Source organism: Populus trichocarpa, chromosome 2, assembly GCF_000002775.5.
Source record: "Populus trichocarpa isolate Nisqually-1 chromosome 2, P.trichocarpa_v4.1, whole genome shotgun sequence".
NCBI classification, from domain to species: Eukaryota; Viridiplantae; Streptophyta; class Magnoliopsida; order Malpighiales; family Salicaceae; genus Populus; species Populus trichocarpa.
The window spans coordinates 13,096,206-13,118,947 of NC_037286.2; the positions used below are offsets into that span (position 1 = coordinate 13,096,206).

The 22,742-nt window shown below is 34.2% G+C and overlaps 3 protein-coding genes across 4 annotated transcripts; 1 reads left to right on the forward strand and 2 right to left on the reverse strand.

Annotated features, from left to right (window-relative positions):
• Positions 1-4,711: 4,711 nt before the first annotated feature.
• LOC7457395 (beclin-1-like protein) lies at positions 4,712-11,243 on the reverse strand. 2 transcript variants are annotated; one of them, XM_002302590.4, is made up of 10 exons: positions 10,917-11,243; positions 10,132-10,472; positions 9,832-10,002; positions 9,023-9,147; positions 8,792-8,840; positions 8,008-8,166; positions 7,027-7,112; positions 5,975-6,046; positions 5,505-5,654; positions 4,712-5,110 (listed from the first exon to the last, which is right to left on the reverse strand). In XM_002302590.4, exons 1-10 carry the CDS (start codon positions 11,071-11,073, stop codon positions 4,870-4,872), a joined length of 1,551 nt encoding a protein of 516 aa, XP_002302626.1. In that variant the 5' UTR covers positions 11,074-11,243; the 3' UTR covers positions 4,712-4,869. The 2 variants fall into 2 exon arrangements, with proteins under 2 accessions (XP_002302626.1, XP_024450395.1); XM_024594627.2 differs by having other exon boundaries at positions 5,975-6,040; positions 10,917-11,154.
• Positions 11,244-11,513: 270 nt separating this feature from the next.
• Positions 11,514-14,388, forward strand: LOC7497246 (uncharacterized). The gene is made up of 3 exons (XM_024594628.2): positions 11,514-12,215; positions 12,602-13,184; positions 14,022-14,388. The coding sequence occupies exons 1-3, from the start codon at positions 11,569-11,571 to the stop codon at positions 14,166-14,168; spliced, it is 1,377 nt and encodes a 458-aa protein (XP_024450396.2). The 5' UTR covers positions 11,514-11,568; the 3' UTR covers positions 14,169-14,388.
• A 6,003-nt stretch (positions 14,389-20,391) lies between these two features.
• LOC7457396 (putative RING-H2 finger protein ATL21A) lies at positions 20,392-22,609 on the reverse strand. Its single transcript, XM_024594983.2, has 2 exons — positions 21,808-22,609; positions 20,392-21,031 (listed from the first exon to the last, which is right to left on the reverse strand). Exons 1-2 carry the CDS (start codon positions 22,478-22,480, stop codon positions 20,583-20,585), a joined length of 1,122 nt encoding a protein of 373 aa, XP_024450751.1. The 5' UTR covers positions 22,481-22,609; the 3' UTR covers positions 20,392-20,582.
• Between the last annotated feature and the right edge of the window lie 133 nt (positions 22,610-22,742).

Here is a 22,742-nt window from a genome sequence, read left to right on the forward strand (position 1 = left end):
GTGGTATATATCATACAAGCTTCTCAAAAAAGAAAAAATAAGGTGGCATACATCATGTTTGGCTTTGATTTTCCTTTTTCTTCCCGATGAAACAAAATCCTCCATTTCTTCTACTCAAATATGAAAGACCACATCGAAGCATTCATTGCTCTAGTTTCCACCTTCCGGGCCAATATGTTTTAGGCCACTTTTCCATTAGCAAGCTAGTAACAAATTTGCAAGGTTGTTTCATGTTTGTGTAGGTCTTAACAATAATATATTACAATTATATTAAAAAAAAAAAAGACTAAGAGGGCTCGGTATTTTATTTTGTATACACTCACATTTTACTATGTATTCGCACAATAAAATTACTATATTTTTCTTCAAGAACAAACTTATTTAACTTGGTTTTAGGGGTAGGAAGATCCTTTCCATGAAACTTATTGGTCATTACAATAATGAACAAGGTTAATTAATCTTTCTATATTTTTATTGTACGTTGTAATTACTAAATTATCTTTGAAAAGAAAAAAAAATTAAACTTGGGTCAAAAGGTTTTTGGTCTTTGACTTAGTTTTAACACAATTAAATCACTTCATTGCCCTTGGAATTTAAAAACCTTTGCCTTTGATTTAAGGGTTCTTTTGTCTTTCACATTTAGTTATTTGTTAGTCATTGAGTGTTATTAGAGGCATAAGGGTAATTTAATAAATAAACAAATTTAAAAACAAAAGTAAAAGCATGTGAACAGTGCCCGTAGGATTCAGACAGTATGTGGCGTTGTCCGGTGACCGAAATCTTGCTTCCAAGGCAGCGACTGAAGCGTCTTGGTGTCCCTTCCATGTATTGTGGCGTGTGACATTTTCTTTTTTCTTCTCCTCCTCGATTTTCATGCTGGCCTTTCAAAAAATCAAATCAGCCCTTAAGATTTATTATCCTTAAAATTCGATCACTATTCTCTTGATTATAATTTTTTTTATTTAGAATAGTTTATGAAATTAAAAGGTTTTTTACTTCTTTTTAAAATTTTATCCCCCATTGTTTTTTTTCATCTGTTAGACTTGGTTTCTATTATTTTAATACCTATTTTTTTTTATTTGAGGTGATTTTTTTTATTTTTTTTACAATTGTTTTTTACAATTTTGATATCTATTTATTAAATTAAATTAAATTAATTGTGTGGGTGTAAACATGAAATGCTTGCTTGATAGTATTTTGTTTTGTTTTGTTTGTTTTCCGGATCACTGCTGTAACAATAAATACATTGTTTTTTTAATTATTAAATTCTTAATTTTTTCCATTTCTTTATAAAGCATTGATATTACATGAATATCGATTTTTATATTAAAAAAAATAACCCCACCCCACAGCGTAGCATGTATCATCTGTCTAGTAATGTCTGTAAGCGTTCTGCGCACTCCTATTACTTCTTTTTTGAAGCTTTTAAATTTTTGGGACTACAAGTTTTTTGTTCAAACCGAAAGATGAAAATATGTTGTGAGCAATATTTAAATTAGCACTGTCTGCACCTGTGATTGGAATTTGTCTACAGTTATATTAGAAATGTCAATTAGTAAAATAAATCATTTTCTCTTAATTTATTTTTCTGTGAATAAATGAGGCTTGAAAACAAGTTGATAACTCGAAAATTCTACTATCTCAATTTAATTACTCAAAATATTATTTTCAAGCTTATTTTTTAAAACACGATCAAACACCAAAAAATGATCTTCAACTCATTTTATATTCTACATTTAAACATCGAAAAGTAATAATATACTTTCTCAAATCATTTCCTAATTGAATTCACTATTTGCTACGTAAAGAAAACCTAATAGAGAAAATAAAAACAAATCAAGAAATTTAAACCATCAGCACACCAAACACCAACATTGGTGAAAAAATCTCAAATAGACATACCATTAAAAAAAAATGGTGAAAAACTCTCAAATAGAAACCTCAAAACCCTAACATAAGCCTAGAAAACATTTTTCCTTATTTTTGTTGGAAGTGATATTTTTTAAATACTAACAAAAAAAAAACTTGGAGTTATTTTTATTCAATTTTTTTAGTTTTACTCCATAGCAAATATTAAAAAAAAAACTAAAAGGGCTCAGGAAAACACTGTGACATGTGAGTGAATCCACTGTGGATTCAAGTAGTGTTTTTTTGTTATGATCTCCTTATTCTCGCCTTTCTTCTCGTGTGATTTGGTGCCCTCACTAGCTTTCTTCTCTGCACTTCAGCCTGATCGAAGCTTCAACTCGGTTTTGTTTGTTGTAGTTTCGCGCTGGGACACGCCAGCCACTGGGCATTGAGGGCTTCTGTCCGTGAGGATGTGGCTGGTGTAATTGATTGCTCTTTGGAGGGCTCGGCTGGGATCAGCCATTTCCTTCTTTGGTTAGTGGGGTGTGCCATCATTGTGCATTAAATGCACACCCCCCTTGCGATGTGGCTGGTCTTTACTATAATATTTTATCTACGTAATATATAATTGCATCGAGTGATAGACACACTGATATAATTCACTACTGAAAAGGTATATCCCGTGGATAATATTATAAAATTGGATAATAAATATGAAAAACAATTATAGCAGATAAAAAGTGAATATATTTTAACAATTATTCTTTGGTTGGTTGGTAGGAACAACTAAATAATAATCCATAAGAAATAACATGGTGGAAAAATCCGACAGACACAAACACGTGAATATTATGAAAGAAACTGGGCAAAAAAAAAAAACTTGAAGGGGTGATGAATTTAATGTTTACCTATATATATTTTATTATTATTAAAAAAAAACTAAAAGAGCTCATGAAAACATTTTATATTTACTTTATTTTTACTGTGGATTCTGATAGTGTTTTTCGTTCTAAAGCTCTTTTTCTCGCAGGTTTTCTCACGCATTGTTTTAACTCTCATCTCTTTTGTTTTTCTTAATTTCTGTTGCTTGAAAAGAGTTGATGGATGTCCACCACGTTTATTTTTTCAACTTTGTCTCCTCTCTTTTCTGCCCTCTGTTTTTGGTTCTTGAAGCGCAAAAACTCATGGTAAATGAACAAATACATCAAGCCTTGGCCCTTTTACATCAGAGAATGTAAGTTAGGGAAACACTTGGTGGACGAATAATTATAATTATAATTATATTATTATTATTATTATTATATTATTATTATTATAACATATACTAAAACTGCTCAGTGTTTCACGGTGCAGTCCACAATCCACAGTGAAACGCTGAGCTATCTTCTTTTTTTATTTTTTTTTGTATTTTTTATGCTTTTATGGGTTTTTTTTTTGCTTTTTTTTCTTTGTGTTTTTTTTTAATGAATTTTTTTTGTTTAATTTAGTTTGTTAATGTTAATTTTTTTAATTTAGTTATCAGACTTTCATGACACAAATCCCGGGTTTGACGGGTTAACCTGGTTTGACGAGTTAACCCGAAATTTTTTTTTTAACTTTTTTCTTTTTAATTAATTTTTTTCGTTTAGTTTAGTTTGTTAATATTAAATTTCTTTCTATTTAATTATCAAACTTTCATGACACGTATCTCGGACTTGACGGATTAACCCGGTTAATTCTGAGTTAACCCGTCAATTTTTTTTTTATTTAGTTATCAAACTTTCATGACGTAAATCCCAGGTTTGACGGGTTAACCTGGTTTGAAGGGTTAACCCAGTTAATTCAGATTTTTTTTATTTTTCTTCATTAGTTTTTTTCTATTTCATCTTTTAATATTGTATGTCTTTAGTTTTTTTTTTTTATGCCTTTCACGGTGGACTGCACAGTGCAGTCCACGATAAAAGGTTGATGCCTTCTCTCTCTTTTTTAATTAATTTTTTATTATTTAGTTTGTTGATATTACATGTTTTTCTACTTAGTTATCAGACTTTCATGACGCGGATCTCAGGTTTGACGGGTTAACCCAGTTAATTTAGATTTTTTTTCTTTTTCTTCATTAGTTTTTTTCTTCTTATAAGTTTTTTTTCTTTTATTTTTTTTTAATTTAGTTCATCAATATTAAATTTTTTTCTATTTAGTTATCGACTAATACCTTTAGTTTTTTTTTTGTTTGCTTTTTTGCTGTTTTTATGCATTTGATTGTGGACTGCACAGTGCAGTCCACAGTGAAAAGGCTGATGCCTTTTTGTTTGTTTTTTTTTTCTTTTTAATTAATTTTTTTCGTTTAATTTAGTTTGTTGATGTTCAATTTTTTTCTATTTAGTTATCAAACTTTCATGATACAGATCCCGGATTTGACGGGTTAACCTGGTTTGACGGGTTAGCCCAGTTAATTTCATGTTAACCCGTCAAATATTTTTTTCTATTTAATTATCAAACTTTCACGACACGAATCCAAGGTTTGACGGGTTAACCTGGTTTGAAGGGTTAACCCGGTTAATTCAGATTTTTTTCTTTTTTTTCTTTAATTTTTTTCTTTCTGTTGGTGTTTTTTTTTTTTCTTTTTAATTAATCTATTTAATTACTCTTGGGTCAGGCGTTGCAGCTAAATTCAAGACTTTTTGGTATAGATTTACAAAAAGACTTGATACTTTTAGATCTTAGTTTTTTTTGATATTTTTTATGCAAACAAATTGACCCACGGCATCGCGCGGGTCATGTAACTAGTATAAATACTAAATGAAATCTAGGGCTCTCAGAGTCTGCAAATACGAGTGATATGTTCAAAGCAAGGAAATTGAATTGTCTACAGAAAAGGAAATGGTGAAGAAAAAAGAGCAAGATCTATTTTCCATCACGAATATTTGAAACAGGTATCATATACAATACTAGAAATGAAAATGGGATTTGCACAGCAGAATACCTATTTCTATTTACACGTTGATATATTATGTTGCATGATTTGCGATTCTGCAGCATGTTTCACGGACGTCTGGATTCAGCCTTGGAATCATTACCACGCTTTGTGTAGAAGGAATTTACAGCTGCAACTTCAACTCGGGGAGACACCATTGCAGTAAGGGGCTGGAAGTTCGTATTTCCAATAAACCAATAGAGAGCCCATTTCAAATTGCAGAGCGTGTACTTGAGTGCTTTGGTCCAATTCTCCTGCTTATTGAAGCTCTGTGTAATAGAGTGGTTTTCCACTTTGTCATTCTCAATCCTGCAAGATTTATTTGTATGATTATGAGTTACAAGCAGCAAGGCACAAAAAAGAATTTCTAAACAAACATTTCCCACCAATACATTGATCCGAGGAATAAGTTTTTCATACCTTCATGTCCATGCAAAAATTCAATAGCACCATCAATGGTGAAATCCTTTTACATGCATCTTTTTTCTTTCACACACACGCACGCATGTAATCTAATTAAACAAAAATGTAAAAAGGTTCACCAAATACAACTGCTGACACTATATTGAAATTTCAACATATGCTCCTTGAAACCAGCCATGTTTTGTAAAGCAACAGATGAACTTGAAAAAATTAGTCCACAGAATTAGAAAACTTGGCAATCCATTATTTTGTCATATTTCATGAAGGCGACAAAACTTACTTATATGGAAGTTTGAAGCGTTTCTCAGGTGGAATGTTGTTTTCTTGATCCTTTGAATACGCAAACCCCGCAAAGTCCTTGAGGCATGTTAGGAACAAAGTCATTGCTTTATCATAGCGAGTACTCCAAAACAAGTTCACTGGACCAAACCTAAGAAAAGCTCATATCAGCCAAAAGAATCCAAAAGGCAGTGAAAAATTCAAGTGTAAACCATATTCATAATTTGCAGATCCAATCTGACAACTAGTCCTAATGATCAAACCAGGCCACTCAGACAAATGGAACCAAAATTAAATCCACCACATCCCTTTTTCATGCATGCTGCATCATCTATTCATAGGATAAAGGTTTCATACTCGAATTACATTTCCCATAACAGGATAAAGCTTTCGTTTTCAAATCACATTCTCCATAATAAATTGAATCATATTAGGAACACAATAATATATGAAGGAGTAATTAATACTTACAGCTCGTAGATATTGTTGCTGCTGTCCATAATCCGCGGGTAACTCCCCATGGGAAGTATTTTTATTCTATATCTAGAAAGTAAAAATTAAGGACATGGCTATCACTTTACATGATTTTGAAACTATGAACTTCAATTTTAAAAATATGCTTTAAAAGCTCAAAGCCAGATGGTTTTCTCAAACAGAAAACTTATGGAAGGAAACACAAGGACTTTAACATTAGGTGTCCATCAAAGAAGGAAAAATTGAATGCCAAATGCAAGTAAAGTTACAACATATTCTATAATATAATCTCATTAAAAGATAGATTTACTGCACCAGGTCAGATTTGCAATACCTTGAGAAATCAGACAATCAATTTTCTGCTAAAGCACATGTTTTAAACTTGAAAACACCCAGAGCAGGTTTTTGACATAACTAAATTGCCAAATATGTAACTCCACATCTAATGAATACTTGTATCTTTCATATCAAAGATATTTTTTTGTTTCTGTTTATAAATTCCTTTAAAAAGAAAACTTGCAGTGGTAGTGACAGCAGCTAACAATCAATTTAGACATATAAAAATAACACGGACTAAAAGTTATTATTACTTGAATAAAAAGATTAGTAGTTGTTGCCAGTATCTATGCTTAGTGCATTCAGGGTCCTAAAAATCAGGTTGAAACTACTACTTACAGAGGTAAGTGCACAACCTGGGATATGCACGCCTAATAAAAATGCTAGAAAATATGGTTAATAATACCACCACCTCTCAAAGGCAAGAAAAAAGTTCTTCTATATGTCAAGTCATTTCACAGAACAAAGAGCTAAAAAATTCACCATGGTTTATGCTTCTCAAACATATGGCATATCATATATTGGTTCATGTATTAACTTATCAAGAAGCATCATGTAGGTACTCGAGGACATAACCTCTTTTAACAATAAGGGCTAGTTTTTCAGCATCTCCATGCTCATTTCAGATTGAATGTATCAAGGAATTTTAATAGATTGTTTTTCTTCACAGATGGCTGATGGGAAGCAAATATTTATTATGAAACAAAGGATACTGAAACTTTGGCTTGAAGTATTGGCACATTGTGTGAAGGAGAAGGCAGGCTTGGCCCCAGGCAGCATTTATCTCATCCCATTCAACCTGCATGTTCATACAACCTCATCAACAAATAGTAAAGAACAGTGGCAAGACTAGAAGAAATGGTACTTTATAAGAAAACATTACTCCATGTTTAACAGCAGCATAAAGTTACAAGACCTGCAGAACCAATCAGCTTGATGAAGGAATTCCTGTAATTGTCAGAGCAAGTGGACATTTGCACTTAGGTTATTCTTTTACTCAACATGACCCTTGACCAGGAATTCTGAACACAGCCAGGCATGACCACCCACAATCTATATCTCATCAACCCCCCCACCCCCACCCAAAAAAAAAGAAAGAAAAAAAAGCACTCCCTCTCCACTCCCAGATCTCTCTCTAGATCCATGACTATCACCATTTGCCAATTTATATGAATGACAGAATATTAGGTCATTATGACGTGTATGAGTTTCCCCAAAAACATAGAGTACATAACTTAAGAGTCCATATTTAAATCTGCATCTGTAAAAGCACATAGACGACAGACCATGTGCCACACTGTCTGACAAGATTTCCCTATCGAATGCTTTACAAATAATCTTCAACATAGAAATTGAATAATCTAATAGTAACAGTTGGGATTATGGTTTTTCTCGCTTGAGCTCGATTTAGTACCATCTTGATGGAAAGTTGAACCTAAAATCAACCCACCTTTCCATTAGGGCCGATTACAAATAGCCAAGGGGAAAAAAGGAGGGTGTTTATTTCATTTTAACTTGGTGCCTAGAATACCTAGGTGAGAATACAGTGCATTTCTGTGTAGCATAAAAAAAATTCCAGCTGTCATATCCAAATGATGAAGATGAAAAAGGACAAGCCTTATGATCAAACCCCCAGCACAGAATCTTTAAAAGCAGAAAAAAAGAAAAGGAGAAGTATATGCTTATTTCTTTACCGCAATTTTAGGAAGCCTTCCAAGTCGAAAGTTGTTTATTGTACCAAACTCTCCATCATGATGGATGGGGAAGGCATCATTCAGTACATTAGTTTTCTTCAACAATTCCAAATGAGCTTGTGAAACTTCAATTTTTGCCAGAATTGCATCTCTCTCTTCCTGTTGACCAAGTTTTTTGTCATGTGTGAAGAAAAGGCCGTAAAAAACACAGCATTTGAATAAGCATACATCTTCAGGATCAGTGATGGATTCACAAAAATGTTTACAAATTAGTAACCAGAAGGGTAATATCTATGTAGCTTCCACCTAGAAAGTTAACATAAAGATGCGTAAATTCATTTACCATGTTGAGCTTGAAAGTAAACAATTTACCAAAGAAAGATGTCTTGTTGCTGCTGCTGCTCTATGTATCAGACCGCTTTAAATATTGTCATTGCAAGGACAATATTAACACAATATCCATCTAGAGAATTCGTGTAAAGACACCATATTGATTTGCATGTTAGGATAGAAGGTTTCTAATGATCAACTAAAAATTTCATTGTACAAAAACAACCTCTCTATCCAGCTCTTATGGACATATAAGATGGATAAACAATAAGAGTGTAATGGAAACAAAGATATTTGATCAATAGATGACATTCAACATGCCGTAGGACGCTCTAAAATTAGAATGACAGCCAAATCAAACCAAAAAAGTAAGGCAGAACAATCATCTATATCTGATGAAATGCAGTGCTGGTGGAACAGAGAAACTGCAAAAAGTAGATAATCAGCAACACACCTGATGAGAAATTAACTGAAACTGAAAATTATTGAACTCCTGCCAATACCTGTTGAAAATTGAATTTGTAAACATGAACAGCTAACAACTCATGAGCTGAAGTTTCTAATGTATGATGTGCATTCCAACAAAACAAATATTACATTGAAACGTCAATCTCTAAGATGGTCAGTTCAGAAAGGAACAATCTAGTCAAGCATGCACACACATAAGTAGAAATTGAAAACTTACCGCTCCTCCAAGTCTTTAAAGCGGTCAGATTTAATTTCTAGTTCCTTCAGCTCAGCATTTACTTCTGCATATTGTTTCTCTGTTTCTTGAATTGCTGCTTCAAGTTTTCTTTCTTCTTCCTCAATCTTAAAGAGTGTCCAGAAATAATCAAATGAATATTTTGATATCAGATAGAAAATAAAATATTCAAAAGGTTATTACCCATGACAAATTCTTTCTTTCTTTCCTTTCCTTTCCAAATAAGATTGTTAGCATGTTCAAGTAACTTGAACCAGCACTATTTCTGTGATCTGTCCATAACTTTATATACAAATTATTATTTAGTTTAACAGAAAACCAACCCAATAGTTAGCAACTTTGTTTATCCATTTAAATTTCTTAAACTTCTGCTTCATTACTTAGAGAATGGAAAGAATTTGATATCACTAATAGACCAGGATTCCTAATACTCATCACATAAATTCTTGAAATTATACCCATCATCTCCATAATAGCAGATTAAACTGGAACTCAAAAGTACATTCAACTGCATGCAGGATAGCCTGCAGCCACAACCCAGCTAAAGCAAAGGAAAAGGTTGAAATTAAAGGAATAATAAAACATTTTAATTCCTCATATCAATGCAATACGATTCTGTAGTAGCCCAGCAGGTATACCAACAATTCAGTATAAAGCAAAGGACTTGCTAAAAATCAGAATATATTTTAATTTTTACCATCTAAAGATGCCTTGATCCATGAATGAGGTTTCACAAACCTTCCTGGCATGTTTATAGATGAATGCAAAGGAGCTGGTTAATAAGTAGGCACCTTTAGTTTCTCTTTAAGAAAATCAGCCTCACTAAGAACATCACGAGCTTCCCCCTCCAAGCGCTGAAGGCAGGCTTCATAAGCTTCAATGTCCCTGTTTACATCTTCGACCTCCTTATTGAGCTTATCGGATAACACCCTCATGCATTCAAGGCATAAAGGTTGCTCAACCTGGAAGCACAAAATGAAAAACAAAGATCATGATCCCAATGCACCAATAACAACCCTCGACATCAGCCGCACAGACCATGATCCCTAAGACTAGTGAAAACCAATCTAAAGACCTTGAGATTTTTATACCTGTGTCTGGGTTGTAGCAATCTCAAATGCTCGTTTGAGAACAGTTATGGTAGAGTTGAATCCAGCATTATTGGGATGCAGCTGACCATTAGGCCCTCCTTCTATTGATGGCAAATGCGACCCACCTCCATCAGATGATGGCTCGGACTTGTACACGACCACAAAGGATTCTTCCATTGCCTTGCCAGACTGGCCAGTATCAGGTTGAACAGCTCCGCTACGAGGACGTGGAGGGACTCCTGGTGCCTGGGGCTTTTGCTTTGGCAACACAACAAAAGAATTGTCCATACGTGTTAAGCCTAAAATGCTGTTGGCCCCATGTACAGAACAGCCCTGCATTCCTGCATTTATCCCATTCCAGGCAATCAAAAAAAGAAAAAATCAAATACCCCCTTACAATGAAGCATATTCTAGCTAAATAAATCCGCCTAGATTTTACAAACTCAAAACATCGAAAGCTATTGGACCGGTCGCCTTTTTAAACCCCCAATTAGTAAGGTGACTGATGATAGCAGTTACCTTTCAGTTGACAGACTAAAATTCAATAATCGCCATAAGCCACTGACTAAATCTCACAGTTTGAGGATAAGATTAAGATATGAGAATGATTAATTCAAACAATTCAGTAACAATTTAACCTCCTCCACACTCAACCAAAAACCCATCCATCTTTCCCAATGAAAACCACAAAACCAATTCAAATTCCATCATTCGCAAGTCATCAACACAGATAATTCTACTAACAGAGATTTGAAATTTTTAAAAAGAAAAAAGAAAAGGCTAACCGGAACGAGAAGAAGAGTCGTTCAAGAACTTGTCGGCGAAGGAATCGACGCCGACGATGCAAAGAGGGTTGCGGCAGTTCTGGCAAACCCATCGAGGAAGATTTGGATCCGCTTGAAAGGTCTGATTCCTATCGCTCATAGGATCCTCCTCCTTCATTGGTAATTTGGTTACTTTCTTTTCCTTTTTCTGTTTTGTTTTTGCTAGCTAAACTAAACAATACCATAGCAGTTTCGAGGTTTTTTATTTATTCATTTTATAGGAATTTGTTTTTAGAAGGGTAGGCTACTAGACTAGCCGTAGCTCGACGGGTTGGCCTGAGCCTTGAGCCTTGAGCCTAGAAGACTTTGGAGGTGCCCGTGTAAGAATTCCAAACCCATAAGTCTGACTCAAGTCACAATCTCCCAACGGGCCAGCCAACCCACCCATCTTTTTAAGGGATACAATAGTCAAAATAGACAAGGATGAAAATACAATGAAATTTGGATTTTAATATGGTCAACTATAAGCCCAAGTGACAACCCAAAATTCACAAGCCCATCACAGCCCAAAAGCAATGAGGGCTTTCCTTTCTATTTAAGGGCATCCATGCCTCCATTCCCCTCTTTGACCAAAATCTTCTCAATCAGTTTCCCTTCTCCAAAACCAGCGGCAATGGAAGATCACAAGGATCCTATGCCCTTCCAGATCTTCGCCAAGTTTCTGGACGGAAAAACAAAAGTCTTGAATTTCAAAACCCCAAGCTCATGTACCGCCCAAGCAATCAAGCAACAAATCTTCCAAGTCACTCAAATCCCTATTCACTATCAACGCTTGGTGTGCAGAGGGTTCCAATTAAACGACGATGCAATCATCACTACCCCCGAATCCACCGTCTATCTCCTCCTCCGTCTCCTCGGTGGCAAAGGCGGTTTCGGGTCACTTCTCCGTGGGGCCGCTACGAAAGCGGGCCAAAAGAAGACGAATAATTTTGACGCGTGTCGGGATATGAGTGGAAGGAGGTTAAGGCATGTGAATGCGGAGAAGAGGTTGGAGGAGTGGAGGGCGGAGGAAGAGGATAGGCGGATGGAGAAGATGGCGGAGGAGTTTATTAAGAAGAAGGCTAAGAAAGGGAAGAAAGGGGTTGGAGATGGTGAGGCGGAGAAGTATGTGGCAAAGTATAGGGAGGACTCTGCGAAATGTGCTGCAGTAGTTGAGGAGGCTGTGAGGGAGGTTCTTGGGAATGGGAATGGGTTTAGGAAGAGAAAGGGGAAGGGGAAGGGGGTTGTGGAAGGCGCAGAAGCCAAGAAATTAAAGATTTGGTGAGTGTTCTTAACTTTTTGGATTTAATTGCTTTTGCTTTTTTCTTTATTTCTTAGCTGGATAAGAAATAGTTTAAGTTCTGAAAATTGGAAAGGTTTATAGCGGGGTGTATGAAAATGAAGATTAAGGTTTAGGGAATGCAAAGTTGAATTTTTATGTGCTATATAGGATTCTGATTTAGTAACCTCGAGTTTCTAGGTTATCGAAATTGTGTAGGTGTGTGATTAGTGTTGTTTTGGTGCGCATGGTAATGAAAATTTTATGCTTGAAACATGTTTTCTTGGACCATTTTACATGATTCTTCTTAGTGGTGTTGTATTTTTGTCTCTTTCCTATCTTCCGTGTAATGCATGCATTGAATTTTTGTTGATTGAATTTTTGTTAGGATGGGCAAGAGAAAAGTGGATGAAAGTGACAGTGAAGGAATGGACGAAGATAGCAGTGATGAGGAAAATGAGAAATCTGTTGTTTTAAATAATGGGAGTCATTCAGATTCAAATAAAGAAGTTGAGGGAAGTTCAGACTCGGTTACTGGAAATCGAGATGGAGAATGTTCTGGTGGTGCCTCATGCAGCTCTGAGGAAGAAAAGGAGGCTTCTTCAGAGCGAAGCTTGAAATCTAATCCCTGTGGAGAAGTTGCCTTGAACAAAGAGGATGAATTGGTTGAAGCACAGATTCTTGAGGAAACAGTAGCACAGAATGCCAATGTAGCTTGCTTGAAGACAGAAGAGATTTCTGAAACTGAAGCACTTGAGGCTGAAAGGAAGGAGAATGTTGGACCTGATTCTCAATGTCCAGATGCTTCAAGTTCTGGAAATGGTGGAATTATTGAAAGCGGACTGGTTATTCCTGAAGCCAATGGTTTCTCTCAATCAAAACCTGAGTCAAATGAATTAGTTAACGAAGGCAATGGAGATATGGAGAAACCACTAATTTTTGATGAATTCAATTCAGCATCAGAGTTGGAGGTGTGTTCATCAGCACATTTACTTTATTTGCTTGACTAAGTGCCATGTTGTCAATTCCCATTTCTTTATATCAAAGTCTTGACCTATCAAAAACAAAAATTATGTGGTTAGCAATACATAATGATGTGATCTTACACATGTGGATGGAGAACAAGGATCCATAGAGTTAGTACCACTGGGAAATTATGCTTTATTGAGTACAGTTGAGTAGACAAAAGAAGTCGATATGCATGTACCAGAAACCTAGGGTCACATGTCATGATTAGCGTTATAGGTTGAGTGTGAATGGAATTGCGACCTCTTGACTACCCTTCCATCTTCATTTTTCTTCATTTCTTCACAATTGTATTTCTAACGAAGTAAGCAAAGTAGTAGAAGGTTGGTCAGAAGGTCAGCTGCTTAATCAACTTTCAACTTTTCACTCTGCTGTAGTAGATTGCCTATGTCTCTGCATAGGTCTTGCGACTGCTGGGATAGGGTAGGTGTTCCAAATTTGAATTTATGGAACTGGATGGTTTTCCTGATCAAACAATTAACAGAAATTGGAGCAATAAGACTTGTTGCTGCTCTGATTAGAGAGGTGGTTCGAGAACTGTAACTTGAGCTGTATTTCTATCTCTTCCAGAAGCCATCGGAAATAAGCCTAAATAAATATAGGAGAACATGTTTTTCCAATCACTGAGAGCTGATGGCTCATTTGTTAATGCAAACATGAATTTATGATATAAAATAGCATGTCTGCATTTTCATTGCTATCAATGGTATAATGCTTGCTTAGTTAATGAAGCTCAGTTTCTGCAACTACTTGACACTCTCTTTTGTCGTTTCCTTCTGAAGGTACTTGGCATGGAAAGGCTGAAGACTGAGCTGCAGGTCCGTGGGCTTAAATGTGGAGGTACTTTGCAGGAACGCGCTGCACGGCTTTTCCTCTTGAAATCTACCCCTTTGGAGAAGCTTCCCAAAAAACTACTTGCTAAGAAATGAGCCTCCTTGTATTGATTCATCTGACATGGTAGTGTTTTGAAATTCGTACTTTTTTACTTGTTATATTATTACTTGTTTGGCACAACTTAAATGGTTGGAGGTTGCTTGTTGAAGAACGACATGTGTTCTTGGTTATTCTTAGCGTTCATATTCAAATGCATGCTGAAATTGCCATGTAGCGTATTCATATGTGCTATTGAATGCTGGAGTCGAGTTTTAATCCTTGCAGAGTTAGAATGATTTTGCAGTTTTGCAGCATTACTATCCTGGACTTCAGGGCATAGTTATTAAACCCGGCCCTGGTATTGACCCGGCTAAGAGACCGGGTTTCGGGTTTCATGGGTCAACTTGGGTCAACCCGGAAAAATTAAAAAAATATTTTAAATTTAATATTTTATATAAAAAAATTAAAAAAAATATCCATGTTATAAATAATAATATGTAAAATAATATTTTAAAAAAGTTATCTTACATTAAAAAAATATTATATTATATTTTTAAATTAAAGTGACTAATTAAAAAAAAACATATTATGACTTAGACTAATAACCACATGAGCAAATATAACCACAGGAGCAAATATAAAGCTAGCTAGGTCACATCAAGGGTGAGGAAGGAATACACCATATACATCATGTCGTTTGTTTTGTGCGGGCTCTTAATCTCATCATCGTCTCCTCACAGTTTATCTACCATCTCTGGCTTCATCACAAGCAACCAAACACCACACAAACCTAGAAATTGAAAACAGTCTGCTACCTGTTGCCTCTCTGTCTCCTGAAACTGTGAATTTGATCTCTTTTAACCTTTAATTTCCTTCAAGTTACAGTCATCAATCGTCACTCCCCAACTCGATCAATGGGTGCTCATTGGTCTTCTTGAAACTCCCCAACTGTCGCAGCTTTCGATTGGGGGAGCCTCGAGCATCCAGTATATGACATTAAGGACTATTCCTCCATGGAGTAGTCCACTCATAGAACAAGCATGTAAGCGAAGCAAGAAAAGGCTTTCCATTTTTTAGATCTCTCATCTGGTCAACAGTACAAATTCTTTTATTCAACAAATACATCACATGCCTGGAACGAGTTCAAGGAGGAGGGCAGTCAGGGAGCACATGAAGGAGCTGCACTTTTCAGATCTCTCACCGGGTCTCGTCCGGGTTTGCCCGGGTCTCCCGGGTCATGGGTCGACCCGCCGGGTCGACCGGGTTTTGCCGGGTTATTGTCCTGGCCGGTTTTTTATTAAACCCGAACCGGTCCAGCCACCGGGTCGACCCGCCGGGCCGGGCCGGGTTTAATAACTATGCTTCAGGGGACCTTTTGAGAGAACATTTGATCACCGCCATTTTTGGTCATCTTTGTCATAGTTATGAGTTAAAAAATATGAAGATGTCGATGGACTGGGCTGGCTATTTCTAATTCGTGAACTGAGATATAAGACCGTCTCAAGATGAAAAATTAATTTAATTTAATTAAAAAAAAAAAGTAAAAAGATAAATTTAACAAAGAACAACAAATAAAAAAAATCATAATAAACCAAGTAATTTTTAAAATCAGTGAAAAATTCTATATAAATAAATAAATTATGGATTCCAATATCCAATCCAATCAAATGCTTAATGATGAAACTAAAAAATATGAGTTTTAAAATAAGTAAATAAATAAACTCGGACGAATTTTTTAAACATTGGTTAAGCTTTCAAATTCACAATCTTTTAAATCATAGACTTGGAGTCAATTAAGAAGCTTAATTTAATGTTGAAAGATGAAATTTAAAAAAATATATCAATTTAAAAAACTTGTCAAGGTAAAAACAAATAGCAATTAAAAAAAATGATAAAACCTAATATGTAAATATAATAAAAGATGATGAAATCGTAAAAAAATCAATTTTAAAAACCATTATAAATAAAATAAATAAAAATCAAAAGAATAAGGATAAAATCTGGAAAAACAATGAAGGATAAAGTTAAAAAATAAATTTAATTCTATAAATTAATTAAAATAAAAAAAATTGCAATTAAAAGAACATCGACCAAATTCTAAGGACCAAACAAACTGAAGGGATGATATGAGATGTTGCAAGGCTAGGCATGAAATCCGAAGAAGAGAAAGAAAAGAGAGGGAAAGGAGAAGAAAGCCAATTATTATCAAACCGAAGGTCATATAGTAAAACGCTAAAGGTTTTAATTGCGTGAGGAATCGGAAAACACCAAGAAAACTCATTTTCTACCTCCATAAGCCACCACATGTGCTGTTAGAAGACAACAGAGTGACTCACATGAACGTGCCATCAACTTTTCTTTGTTTTTTAATTTTTTATTAATTAAATTAATGAATTGTCTCTGGGACAACATGATTATTGCCAAAACACTAATGTGAAATAACTATTATGCCCTTAAAGTCAAGCCTAAGAATTTTTCACTTCAAAGGTAATAGAGTAATCACAATGTGCATAGCAAAAGGAATTGTCAAAAAAGCACCGATGCCAAAGTTTTTTTTTTTCTTTTAACGGTAACAAAATAATTTAACTGCTTAAAAAATTATAAAAAGACTAAGATACATTTAAATAATTTTAGAATGACAAATGGACCTCTTGAAAAAACTTTTTTACCCTTCAAAACTAGTTCTTTGGTTTTTCCAGCGAATGACAAAAATATTAATTTACTATTACAATTAACAATAAACAAAAACAAGTGTAGAGTACTTTTCTCACACCAAATAGGTTCTTTTAACAAAGCTTGAGTTGGTGTCAATATCATGCCGTTAGCTTGTAAATTTGATTTGGGATGATTACTTAGGTCTTGACTGGTCGACCAAATTTGTAACACCTCTATTTAAATTTCAAGTTGTTAAACAAAATCTCACGTTTAAGAGAATAAAGAACTCAATATATATATATATATATATATATATATATATATATATATATATTCTCATCAGTATTTCTATATTTTTATTGAAATTTCAGCAAAGTCTTTTTTATATTTAGAACATCCAAATTATCAATAATCATTCAATTTCATATCATCATCAATTTGAATGAACAATATTCAATAGTTTAATCATCTTGGACCTTTCAACGTCCATAATCCGTAATAAATTCATTAATTTCTCCATATTAAACTTTCATCTAATGTTTTATAACTCAAAATCTACTCAAGTAAACATATATCAATCATTTGATGTCATAATGCTCGTTAATAAAAAAACATGAAACAATCTAGTAATGACACGCAAACTTGAGACACCTAAAAGTTAATAGCATAGGAAAATAAATAACATTACATAACTATATTCCTTGAATCCTAATAAATACATATTTGAACTAATAATTAACTAACTATAGACAATTTAACATCTAGTTTTAATTACACACCATATTCATTTAAGCATTGTTTACAAAACATTAACCTAGATTAATCACATAATCCTCTTCATACATCATTACTACACAAAATATTTATAACAAAATGCATACAAAATAGAATTCATGTGTAGCTAAACATCAATCATGGTGAAGCTGAGTGAAACCTAAAAATTTAAACATTTTTATGTTCATTAGTACAAGACTAGATTTATTAACAATTTATTTACTTTATTCAATAATAATATTGCACATTCACACATACACATGTTTCATATATTAACATTTCTAAATTTAGCAGAAACGCAGTCCATATAGTATTATTATTTTTCCGTTTTATTACCAATAAAATTTGATATCAATTTTTGAATATTTTTTATTTAAGCATTCCAACTTGAAAGTCAATCAATCTGATATTCACTTTCGAATACCCATAAAATTAAATGCATATTCTCTTATATTTATAATTTTAGCATTTCCAATTTGAAAGCCAATCAATTTGGTATTCACTTTCAAATACCCATGAAATTAAATATTCATTCTCAAATATTTCTAATTTCAACATTCCTTATTTCAAAGCCAATCAATCCGGTATTAACTTTTGAATACTTAAAAAACTAAATATTCATTCTTAGATATTCTAATTTCAACATTTTCAATTTGGAAACCACTCAATCTGGTATTCAGTTTCGAATACCCACAAAATTAAATATTTATTCTTTGATATTTTTAATTTTGGCATTTCTAATTTGAAAGCCAATTAATCCAGTATTCACTTTCGAATACCCACAAAATTAAATATTTATTCTTGGATATTTCTAAATTCATTTAGGTTTCTCATTCATTGATTTTTTTTTATCACGATCTTAATTATCTACCTAAAATTAAATCTCCATATAATTACCCATCTTAATGTTCAACAAAAATAACATTTAATTTATTTAATTAAGATAAATTATTTACCTACCTATACCTACATGTTGCACCATAGTTCTCACCATATACGACACTCCAGCAACCTCTCATACATCATCAAATCTTTTAGAATCATATATAATTCTTCTTCTTTTTCTTTTTTTATGAAATTTCCCCATTAATCACTCTTTCCTTTATTTTATTATTTGTATTCTCTTCACCAAATTACATCATCTAAATAATCTATTTTCCACACAATTATATATCATAACTCAAATAATTTCTTCACTAACCCTTAACCCCTCTTCATGGCCGGTTATGATCTTAGCCAAAACAAAAAATTCATTCAAGTTTTTCTAATGAAATCCTTATCCAATTACCCCTTCTATTCTAATTAACATATTTACCCTCATAATTATTTGAAATCAAATTCAAATAATCATAACATTTCACCTATAAGTTTTTCATAGTTTAATATATCACATTCAACAATTTCTTCAATCATTCATCAACCATTATTTCTTTTTCATGTATATTTACATTAATTAATCACAAAACACTAACTTAGATATTCTAATTCATCTACTCTACTTGTCAATGTTTCATCTACTAATGGTGAAGAACAAATGAAAAAAGCTCATAAATTAATATCTTGTAATGATTATGAAGATCTTACAAATAAGTACATGGAAAACATACTAATTCACGATAATTCCTCTAAAGATATTTTGAAATATTATCTTGTAGTTATTTTTAGATATTGGAAGTCATAGATGATGATGAGGCCAAGTTTAAAAAAAAAATTGTGTGGAGGAAATATAAGTGGATTTTATAGGAACAAAAGGTGTAAGTTTAAATATGAATTTTTCTTTAACATACACGCATCATAAATTAAAATTTAAAGTTTACATGTCAAAAACATATACTTAAATATGTTGGCTACAATGTTATATTCAAAGTAATATTTTTTTAGAGTGGTCAAGTTTAATTTCTAACAAATAACTTAAGGGCAAGTTTTTTAGAGGTAGAGGGTCTGACATAGAAAAATTCCTTTTATATTCGTGATATAATGATATTTATTGCATTATTTTATTAATATTTAAAATTTTAAGGTTTTGAAGAGTTTAAAAAGTGTAAAATATAATTTGATAAATCAAACATAACTTTTAATCTGATCGTTGAATCGAGTTAAAATCTTGATAAAAGACTCCTAAGACCTTATTTTTTATTGTGTTAAAATTTCATGAAGATTGAAAATCAAGAAAGCAATCAAATGTTAAATGAAGCTTTAATCACTGTCAATGAGTCTTGTGCCAAACTGCTTGCAGAGTTTGACCTGCGTGGTGCTCAAGTCAAGTTAGACTCTCAATTTTGAAATTAGATTTCGAATTGATCAACCACGGGTTGCAGGTTTGGTGATGCTAAATCAAAGACGGATCCGGAAGATTTTTTTCTTCTTATTTTAATTTATCTGTCCGCAGGGTTCTTATGTAATGCATTCCTGATCATGTTAGATTTCAGGGATTATCAGAGATATAATGGGTTGCAGGGTTTTATGTGTTTTTGCCCCTCAAATCATCCTATCTCGTTAACAATGGGTGTTGGTTTTCTTTGAGAACTCCAATGGAAGGAGAGACGTAGAGCCTATGCAGAATGATCCATGTAGGACTGATCTTCAATGACAATCGGGATGTAATGATGGTGGATAAGAAATGACAACATTTTACCGTTGACATCATATAGTTTTTTCGCTCTCGTAGGATACTTTTAGTGAAATTTCAGAAAAAGCTAAGCAAAAGAAATAATGGGTGCGATTGGGCACCAAGAACGTGGGTTTGTTAATCAGAACCAAATCTACTTGCATCTTTGGCAGCAACTAGCAAGCTTGGCAAAAAAAAAACGAAATAATGCTGAGACATTTTTTGCCTTGAATCTTCTAGTCTTTTGTTAAAAGCAATTAACCTAGTCATTTATAAACTAGCAAACATTTTGCTCCTCCAAAACAAATAAGAAACAGTAATGTTGAAAAACGAAACATTGTGTGTGCCTGTGTGTTGGTGGTGGGGGGTCGTATGGACAAAACAGCCGCAATCTAGCAAGGGGAGAGAGACAGAGAGATCAAATCTATTAATGTCAAATGTTTGATGATCTAACATGAGCAGGGGATGGTGATTTCCGGCAAACTGGACAAGTACTGTTCATCCGTAGCCATTCATCGACGCAGTCTGCATGGAAACAGTGCTTGCATTCTGGTATGATTCTTACTGTTTCTTTGCTGTTATATTCTGATAAGCATATAGCACAGGTGCTACCATTGGGACCAGGCAGCCGCTTACTTTCCCCAAGGACCAGCTTGTCAAATGATTCGATGGTGGACTCGTCAAGACCTAGCACCAAGATGGTAGGTTGCGGTGATACTGCTGCTATGGTGGAGTTCCTCTGCGTGGCATTTGCCTCATTGGTTCGAGGATGCCAGGGCATAAGGTATAAAGAAATAGCGATCCCACTTGCACATACAAGAACTGGTATTCCAATCAACAGGATAAAGATCCCAAAAACTCTGAGATCACTGGCAGACTTGCCTGAAATTAGAAGCTGTCAATATTTGATCCATATTATTGATGTTCTCACTTCATCTATTGTTTATTTTTAAGTTGATTAGGCTCATTCTGTTTGTTAGTGTTGCATAAGATTTCATTGCATTTCTTCAGCCTACTTTGCTTTTATGACAATTTTTTAAAATATAAGAAACAAGAAATTTTTGGGATGATCCCAAAATTTCGTATTTTCCAGTAAATCAACTTTCCTGGCATACGCCACTCTACCCTTTTGACTGGTTAGAATTCACTGAACAATCATGTCTATTGAACCAGTGTCCCATTTTTGCACCTTCTACCAATAAAAAAAGCAGAAGGGGCAACTGAATGGAAGGTCGACGACACTTTATCATGGCCTGTTTGACTGAACAAAGGTCGATACCAAGGTGGGGGTGAACCATCCATGATATTACTGGGAATGATTATCCAGTCATATCCCACTTGACATTCTTCCTAATTAATATTTTTTTTTGTAGCTTAGATAATGACGGTAGCTTGATATTTAATTATCTAGTTAAGTCAATTCCTCTACACCTCTAAATTCTAATGCACGATTCCTATGTCATGCATTACTGTACTGAATCTACTGACCAACACCAAGTTGAGAATTTTCCAACGTCTTTTGTTCCTCAAATACCATAGTTTTGACCCAGTCAAGCAGTTTCTAAGTGGTATTTCCGCTTTTTCTTTTTCTAAGTTGCAAGTAAAGATGGTTATGAAGTCGTTGCTTAACAAATAGAAATAAAGATAAGAAATGTTACCTTTTTTAGAATCATAGAAGCAACCAATTTCTTGACTAGCATTTCCATGGAAACCACACATGCTGCCTTGTGTTTCACACTTATTACAATCAGGAGAAAACCATGTTAATAGAAGATTCTCACTGAGATCAGATGTGAACCCTTCATTGTACTTAACTGGCCATGAAACTGGAATTTTCAGCGTACTAATAACATCACATGATGAGGACATTTCATTCACAAGGTTCAAGGAAGAGGTAGCTAAAACTGATATTGTTGAATTACTGAGGCAATTGATGGTGGTGAAGCGAGACTTCACGAGCTGAGTTGGGCAGCTTAGAAAGGTGTAGTTCTGATGGAAAAAACCAAGGAAAGGAGAGCCTGAGAGATTGAGTTGTAGGAGGCGTTTAGCAAGGCAATTATCCGAGTCGTAAAGCTGTATTTGTTGTGTGAGATAATTGATGTCACGCACGAGAAAGTCCCCGGAGTGAGGAAGTTTTAGAACTGTCGAACTCTGATTGTTGCAGCTGAGATCGAAACCAGGGTAGCCGCAGTTTCGAGGTTGCTGACCTTCTATTCGGAAAGGGAATCGAACAGGGACATCACCGATGCTGCACGTGGAGATTGAGCAATCTGCTGCTGCGTTGATAAAATGAAGGAGCTTGATGAGAAAGAGAACTTCTAAGATGCACATAGCGTTGAAAGACTGGTTCAGGAACAAATAGGCCTTCTTATAACACTAGGATTTCTTCATTTAAAACCACACTAGAACAAACATTTATAATGTCAACCATTATAAGAAGGAGCTCAGGCATTCGTGGCCACTTGCGTGGCGGCAATTTTCAAGTAATTGCTTTAGCCTGAAAGTCAACTATATATGGTCAGAGTTAAATAACAGAGGAGGAGCCTTTAGGTTCCATATAAAATCATGAGCATAAGTGGCTACGTGCACCACA

Coding starts and splice junctions, on each gene's coding strand:
- LOC7457395 (XM_002302590.4), bottom strand. CDS start 11,073: ATGAAGGAGGAGGATCCTATGAGCGATAGGAATCAGACCTTTCAAGCG. Junction 10,473..10,916: donor CGACTCTTCTTCTCGTTCCG/GTTAGCCTTTTC, acceptor GGATAAATGCAG/GAATGCAGGGCTGTTCTGTA. Junction 10,003..10,131: donor TTGCTACAACCCAGACACAG/GTATAAAAATCT, acceptor TTGTGCTTCCAG/GTTGAGCAACCTTTATGCCT.
- LOC7497246 (XM_024594628.2), top strand. CDS start 11,569: ATGGAAGATCACAAGGATCCTATGCCCTTCCAGATCTTCGCCAAGTTT. Junction 12,216..12,601: donor GCCAAGAAATTAAAGATTTG/GTGAGTGTTCTT, acceptor AATTTTTGTTAG/GATGGGCAAGAGAAAAGTGG. Junction 13,185..14,021: donor ATTCAGCATCAGAGTTGGAG/GTGTGTTCATCA, acceptor TTCCTTCTGAAG/GTACTTGGCATGGAAAGGCT.
- LOC7457396 (XM_024594983.2), bottom strand. CDS start 22,480: ATGTGCATCTTAGAAGTTCTCTTTCTCATCAAGCTCCTTCATTTTATC. Junction 21,032..21,807: donor CTTCTATGATTCTAAAAAAG/GTAACATTTCTT, acceptor TTCTAATTTCAG/GCAAGTCTGCCAGTGATCTC.